The sequence below is a fragment of the Mastomys coucha genome, unplaced genomic scaffold (assembly GCF_008632895.1).
Source record: "Mastomys coucha isolate ucsf_1 unplaced genomic scaffold, UCSF_Mcou_1 pScaffold20, whole genome shotgun sequence".
NCBI classification, from domain to species: domain Eukaryota; kingdom Metazoa; phylum Chordata; class Mammalia; order Rodentia; family Muridae; genus Mastomys; species Mastomys coucha.
The window spans coordinates 117,634,080-117,641,706 of NW_022196903.1; the positions used below are offsets into that span (position 1 = coordinate 117,634,080).

General features: G+C 54.0%; 1 protein-coding gene across 6 annotated transcripts in view; it reads right to left on the reverse strand.

The window, feature by feature from the left end:
* Positions 1 to 7,627, reverse strand: part of Atn1 (atrophin 1) — a 14,759-nt gene that overhangs the window by 1,679 nt on the left and 5,453 nt on the right. For 3 of the 6 annotated variants that reach the window (XM_031383353.1, XM_031383349.1, XM_031383355.1), the window contains 6 exons: positions 5,504 to 5,678; positions 5,217 to 5,354; positions 4,970 to 5,083; positions 1,850 to 3,822; positions 1,495 to 1,717; positions 571 to 1,267 (listed from right to left, as the gene is read on the reverse strand). In XM_031383353.1, coding sequence (XP_031239213.1) covers positions 571 to 1,267; positions 1,495 to 1,717; positions 1,850 to 3,822; positions 4,970 to 5,083; positions 5,217 to 5,354; positions 5,504 to 5,530 — 3,172 coding nt within the window. In that variant the 5' untranslated portion in view covers positions 5,531 to 5,678. Of the gene's footprint in view, positions 1 to 570; positions 1,268 to 1,494; positions 1,718 to 1,849; positions 3,826 to 4,969; positions 5,084 to 5,216; positions 5,355 to 5,503; positions 5,679 to 7,627 lie in introns of all 6 variants that reach the window. The other 3 variants (XM_031383350.1, XM_031383352.1, XM_031383354.1) reach the window with 2 other exon arrangements.

The following is a 7,627-nucleotide window of genomic DNA, read 5'->3' on the forward strand; positions in this document are numbered from 1 at the left end:
TGGTGAGAACGTGAGCAGTGTGTGATGTATAAAAACACCCAAAACCTTTTTTGTATATGTACTAAATAAATAAATAAATAAATGCTCTCGCAAGGGAGCCGGGTGAGAAGAAACAAGGAACTCAAAATGAACGGCTCTAAGACCAGTCCGGCAGTGTTCTGGGCTGTAAGCTACAGTATAGAAGACAGTATATAAGCTCATTATTGCCTATGGCAAATGTCATAGGCTTTCCTAAAAGGTTCTAAATCTACACATGGGCACACACAGAATACTTGTACATGAAAGGAAAGGAGAGGCTGGCAACAAGCAAGATTTGTATATAGAGAAACAGGGACATCAGTATGTGAAAGGCATGGAGAGAGTGTAATAAAAGAAGAAGGCGGTTCTTCAAAAGGCTCCATATTGATCTGTTATCAAGGATAGAAGGCTGGACTATGAGCGGGGAATGAGACAGTGTGAAGGGAAGCCAAGGAAGCAAAGATTAGAACAGTAATCTCAGGAGACGGGAGTTCTGGCCAGAGGAAGGGAAGAACGTTATGACACACTTCGAAGTAGGAAATAGGGTCTTACCTGCGTGGATGGCATCCTGCTGGTGCAGGTGAAGGTGAGAGTGGATGTGGGAGTGCTGGTGGTGATGGGGGGTCACGTTGAGCATCTGCAGCCGGGCTAGTGGATCATTGCCCAGGGCTGCCACCCTTTCTGCATGCTGCCTTTCAGCTGCTAACCGTTCAGCATAAGACATGTCAGGACGCAGGGCTGGCCCAGCTGCCAGGGCTAGCCGTTCTCGTTCCAGGGGCCCCAGGCTCGGATGAAAAGGGAAAGGATGCAGGCCAGGTGGTCCGGGCTGTAGAGCCAGGCCCCCGTGTCGGGGGAAGGGATCCAGGCCTGGCCCGGGGACCCCATGTAGGGGTTCCAGCTCACTAGGTTTCACCTCAAAGCCAGGCTTGAGCCGGTCACGGAGGTCACGTTCACGGGCTTCCCGCTCCCGTTCTCGGGCAGCTGGGTCGCTGCTGTACAGGGCTGGGACATTGTAACCCAGAAGCCCCGGGTCCACTGCGCCCAAGGGCACATAGAATGGGTGGTTGCGATTGCCAGGAGACATGACATGAGGTCGGGCGTATTCACTGAGAGTGCGCAGGGCTGGAGTATCAGGACCCAGGTAAGGGGGCACGGTAGCCACAGCGCTGCCAGGCTCAAAGGGAGGCCGATGGGGCACTGGACCCAGAGACGGGCACTCCACCGGAGCACGGCCCTCCTGGGCCAACTTCTGTAGAAATCAGAGCGAAGTGGAGTCAAAATAACGGGCACGGGCAGTTACTCGCCCCAGGTTGCCCAAAGTGGTCCAAAGTCAAAATGCTTCGTCCCATCCTCCCCCTGCCGGGAAACCTGAGCTTCCTGGGCTGCAGCTGCTCCTCCCGTCCGCCAGGTGGCGTAGCGGCCGGCGGCGTAAGCCCGGGACCGGGAGAGGTGCGGCGCACCTCGTGACACACTCACCACGCTGCGCTCCAGCTCACGCTCTTTCTCGCGCTCGCGCTCCTTCTCGCGTTCCCGCTCGCGCTCGCGCTCCTTCTCCTCGCGCGCGCGCTGCTCGGCCTCGCGCCGCACCTTCTCCACCAGGTCCGCGCGCTTCTTGGCCAGCTTGGAGCCCTCCAGCGGCACGAAGTACAGGTCGCTGCGCGCGCACGAGTTGAAGCCACGGTCCAGGTGCTTATTGAACCTGCCGGGCACAGACCTGTGAGCCTCCCAGGCAGGCCCCACCCGCCCGCCTCTAATCCCAGTCGCAAAGCCCCATCGTGTGCAGCTCCCAGACCCACCCTCTCCACCCCTCCCCACCCCCACGGCCGCTCACCTGGCTGACTGGCTGGCATGGCTAGGGACGTCCACCACCTTGGGAGGAGGCGAGGGGCTGCGGGCCGGAGGCACCGGACTCTCGGGGGTCTCATACTCTTCAGCTGGCTCCTGTTTGATCTGCGTGGCAGTCAGGGGCGGCCCTGTAGTCGGGGCCGCGGGCGGTGGAGGAGGCAGAGATGACAAACTTGAAGGCCCCGTGGGTGGCAGGGGCCCCGGCCCCACGGTGGGTGAACCTGGCTTGAAGGTCCCTGGGCCTGCAGGCGGAGAGGTGCCCCGATAGCCAGGTGGGGTCCCTGTTCTGAAGGAGGGTGGTGACCCCGGCTTGTATCCAGGCGGAGTGGCTGTCTTGTAGGACCCTGGGGATGGGGCTCTCTTGCTGTACTGAGGGGGTCCAGGTGGTGAGGCTGTCTTGTAGCCAGCTGGCGAGGAAGCCACGGTGGCGATGACAGTGGAAAGAGTAGCCGAGGAGGTGGTGACTGGGGGTACTGGGGGGAAGGGGTAGGATGCCCCTTGGGGGCCCTGGGATGAAGAGGGGTGAGGGCATGAATATGAGGCTTGAGAGGAAGATCCAGAAGAGTTGGAAGAAGAAACCGGGGGACCATTGGGACCTGCTTGGCTATAGGACACCTGGCCATGAGTTGGAGGCAGGTGTGCTGGCCCTGGTGGGTAGGGCCTCAAAGACCCCAGGGAGGGTGACATGTTGTAAGGGTGTGCATGATGGGAGTTACTACTCTCTAGGGGGTGAGGATACGCTCCGGGTGGAGGGGGCCCAGAGTTTCCATGATGCTGCTGCTGCTGTTGTTGTTGTTGCTGGTGATGGTGATGTGTAGGGGCTGGTGGGTGGGCTGTGGATTGACCCCCAGTAGGAGGGAAAGGGCCTGGGTGGGTGGTGGTGGTGTTGGCCAAGAGGCGGCCATAGGGAGGGGGAGGAGGTGGACCCTGGCTCCACACAGCCTGGGATGGAAGAGAAGGCTGGGTATACTTGGGTGGCTGATTAGAGACACACATACTTGTTGGAGGGGGGAAGGAATGAGGGTAACTGGGCAGGGCCTGGGAAGCTGGGTACTGGGAGGCTGAGGAAGAGGAGGAACTAGAAGAAGCTGCTGCAGAGCTGCTGGAGGATGAATATGGATATCGCATGGGGGGCCCAGGGGCAGAGGAAGAAGCTGGGGGCAAAGGGTGGGGAGATGGGGCCAGGGTTGGACCCTTCTCCGGGCCAGGGGGAAGTCCACTCATGCCCTGCCCCATGGCGTGGGGAGAGGGCAGATGCCCAGGGGGCTGAGTCCCCATGCCAGGAGGAGAGGCTGAGGCATTGTTGAGGGGTCTCAGGGCAGGTGGAGGAGGCAGGTTTGGTGTCACATGGGGGAAAGAAGCTGGTGGGGGGGCAGAAGGTAAGTTCCCACCACCCACTGGAGCACTGGGTGGCTTTGCTGGAGGAGCCCCACTGGCCCCTGAGCTTGATATTGGAATTGGGGTAGTGGGTGGGGGGTGCTGCTTGCCTCCGCTAGGGGCACCCACTGAGGAGGCAGCTGCTCCCCCTTTCGGACCCATGGGGGGTCCAGATAAAACACCTCCACCAGCATTCCCAGGGTAGAGCTGTGGGTGTGGGGGAGGAGCTCCAGGAGGTGGGCCCTGGAACAATCTCGATGTGGGGGGCTCCATTGGAGCATGATATCCAGTAGGCGGCACAGAAGGATGAGGTTCAAAGCCAGACTCTGGCTGTCGGGGAGTGCTGTCTGGTGGAGGAGGGGAAGGAGGAAAGAGTGGAGGTGGGTGGTAGGGGCGGGCCGGGCCCTGGGACAGGCCAGAGGATGAATCCGAGTCATTTTCCACACTGCCGGGGCTGTAGATGCTGGGGGATGTGCTTCGGTTGTCCTGGTCTATATCTCTAGGGTCGCTGCTGCCGTCATCGTTAATGCTGCGCCCATCCAAGCTGTCCAGATCCGAGGGAGACTGTGGGCGAGGGAGCTCCTGCTGTCAGGGGAAAGGGCTACATTTCCTCTTTTCCTTTTCTGTTTTCCCAGTTATTTCCTCCTCTCAGGACTGCTGTGCCACAGTGTAATGTGATGGGGAGGCTTGCTCAAGGCCCCTGTCATCTCGCACTCCCTCTCACATCTCCACTGCTCCCTGATAGTCAGGGTATTTCCTTGCTTGTCAAACACTAGACTTTCAAGTGTCCATCTCAAACACTGTCCCTTCACAGCTGACTGCAGACCCTCGCCACCTTTGTATTCCCTCTCACCTCAGGTATTCTTCGGCTATCTTGGTTTATTTTATGTGCCTTGGTGTTTTACCTGCATGTATGACTGTATAAGGGTGTTGGACTCCCTAGGAACTGGAGCTACATACACTTGTGAGTTGCTATGTCGGTGTTGGGAATTGAGCCCAGATCCTGTAGAACAACAGCCAGTGTGCTCAACTGAAGAGCCATCTCTCCAAGTCCTCCCTCACACCCTGTTTTAAAGACTATGTAAGATAACATAGGCTGATATCCAACTCACCATACATCACAGGATAACCATGATTTTTCTGGGGGATGAGGTTTTTTTTGTTTTGTTTTTGTTTTGTTTTTTTGTTTTGTTTTGTTTTGTTTTTTTTTTGAGGCAGGGTATCTCTGTATAGCCCTAGCTGTCCTGGAACTCACTCTGTAGACCAGGCTGGTCTCGAACTCAGAGATTGGCCTGCCTTTGCCTCCCTGGTACTAGGATTTGCCCGGCTGACCTTGAATTTTTATTTTCCTATGTCTACCTGAATGCTAGGATAAGAGGTGTGCACCACTAAGCCCAGCTTCCAGATGATTGGACTCAGCACTGTGTAGTAGGCAAAGCCCTCTACCAAGTGAGCTACATTCCCAGCCTCTTTCTGCATCCTCCTTATAGCTTTTGTTCTTCTCACAAAAGAGGCTATGATTCCCTTCCAGTCCCCTTTGGCCCCGCCTTATCACGTACTGTTCTTACTACACTTTCACAAGCTTTCCACTGTATTATAGGCAGGACCACTCAAATTGGTACCAGGACAGGGTTTTCTATCTAAGCAGAGAGCAAAGCAGGATGGCGCACAAGAGAGCTTTGCAAAGAACAGTCAGAACATAGGCTACGATAGCTGCAAGGTCTCTCACCTCGGTTTTGGTCTTTTTAGGCGCACTGGTCTCCTCGCTCTCACTCTCTGAGATCTCCTCACTCCGGCCCTGCTTGTTGGCCTTTGGGGTGGAGGTCTCCTCTACTCGGGCCTTCTGTTAGGGAGAAGAGAGCAGTCCTTCTATCTCAAGCCTCTGCCAGAACTGAAGCACCCCCCACCCACCAAAAAAACCCACACCCCCTCAGTAGCAGTGCTGTGCATCCTGTGGGGACCAGAGGACAGGATACCTTGGCTGTCTGCCTGGACTTCTCAGCTTTGCCATCACTGCTGGATGTGCTGACCCCTCCAGGGGAGGCCCGGCCCCTTGATCTCAGCTCTTCCCGGGGCCCGGGGGCCTCTTTCTTCCGTCCACTCCTCATTGACATCTGAGAACAGGATAGGTGCAGGTAATATTTTCACATGGCCCCTAACTTTAGGCTCTACGCTGCCCCCGTTCTCCAGTTCAAGCCCTTCCTCCTAGCTTCCCTGCCCCTGCCCTTGATCTGCCATACTGCTTAAGACAGGTTCTACTCACCGAGTCTTTATTCTGTCGTGTCTTCATTCTTCAGGCTGTGGAGACCCCATTCTCCTCTGCCTGGGCAGCTGAATACAGAAACTTGTCTGCTGTACCCCAAGCTCCCCACAGCTGTGGCCTCGGAGGCTGGGAGCAGGTGTAGGCACGTGGTACTTGCAGGGTGTTTTCAGTGAATCTGTTAGGAAGAGGCATCAGCACTGTCATATTACACAGAAACAGTAGGGCTGGGGAAGCAGCACTGAGCCGGAGGCCCACCACAGAGGCTGGGACTTGCTCCACAGGCTGCATCAGCTAAGGGAAGGAAATCCTTATGGTATACTCTCCTGCATCTCTAGGGAACGCAGACTATCCAGAGGTACCTACGACACAGCAGGATGCTACCCTCCAGGAGCCCTAGAGAGTATTTGTGGCCTGGTGTGGTGGGGGATGCCTGTAATGCCAGCACTCAGAAGACTGGATCATGCACATCACACACTCAAGGCCAGCCTAAACTAAACAGCAAACTCCTGTCTAAAAGCCAAAACAAAACATTTGTCAGCCGGGCAGTGGTGGCGCACGCCTATAATCCCAGCACTTGGGAGGCAGAGACAGGCATATTTCTGAGTTCAAGGACAGCCTGGTCTACAGAGAGTTCCAGGATAGTCAGGGCTATACAGAGAAACCCTGTCTCGAAAAACTACAAAAAAACCAAAAAACATTTGTCTACTCATGAGTTCCAGAGCCTTCCGAATTCCAAAGAAGCACAAGGAAATGTGGCTCAGGCACTGGCTCACTGAGTATCTTCTGTGCCAAGCCCTTTATATAATAATTCCAGTAACATCTCCAACATACTCTAAAGTGGGCATAAGTAAGGGAACTGAGGTGACAATGACCTGCCCCGCCTTCCAAAGCGAAGAACAATGACCCCACAACAACGAAGCCAGAACCAAGCCCCCTGAAATCCAACTTCAAAGGCCACACTTGCTCTTCTAAACTCTCCTCAGAAGTAGTAGAGAATTCTAAGAAGACCTAGATCAGTCACACAGATAAGAACCCTTTTTCACCTCAGATGATGCAGAAGAACATCCCATCTACAATACCGAGCAACACAGCCTCACCAACATCAACCCCAAATCTGGGCATCTTCAAAACTGCAGAACCTTTTACACAGCTTCAAGATGTTGATAGAACCTTTTAGACAGCCTCAAGATCTGGTAGTTGGCCTTTTCCACGTATAGGGTTTTTGTCCATACATTTAACCAACCTGGACTGACAATATTTGGGAGGAAAAATTCCAGGAAGTTCTAAACAAAATTTGAATCTGCTACATCGCTACCATCTTGCTCCATCTATAAGAATGAATGACACGTGGGCCCAAGCTGCTGTAATGTCCCACCTTTTCACAAGCCCTAGGTCCCTCACCATTCAACCACCGTTCACCTTCTATGCATGGCATGTCTACAACAGTTTGCAACCTCAGCTTTGAAGATGTCGATTTTATCAAACATTTACATGGAACTGGTTACTATACATGATCTACAGATGGTTTAAACATGGAAGAGTGTGTGCAGGCATATATAGACACTGGGACTTGAGTATGTGTTCATTTTGGTATGTGTGTGTGTGTAGTGTACTAGAATAAATCCCCCAGATATCAAGAGATGACTATATTGGTGTTTCCTGTGCTTAAAAGATACGTCAAAGCATTCATATTATCCAGACTCAAAATATATTAACTGACTGAGGAGAGAGGTGTGTAGATGCTACGATGGATGTGTGGAAGTCAGAGGTCAGCTTGTAACAGTCAGTCTCACCTTGTGGACCCAGGGATAAACTCCAGTTGTCAGACTTTACAACAGATGCCTTTACCCAATGAGCCATTTCACCAGCCCAACTCAATTTTTTTGAGACAGGGTTTCTTTGTGTAGACCAGGCTGTTCTCGAACTCAAAGAGTCCACCTGTCTCTGCCTCCCCAGTACTGGGATTAAAGACATGCTCCACCACAGGCTGGCCCAACTCAAAATATTTTATCTTATTTTTTTTAAAGATCTATTTTATTGCCGGGCAGTGGTGGCGCTTGCCTTTAATCCCAGCACTGGGGAGGCAGAGGCAGGTGGATTTCTGAGTTCCAGGGCTATACAGAG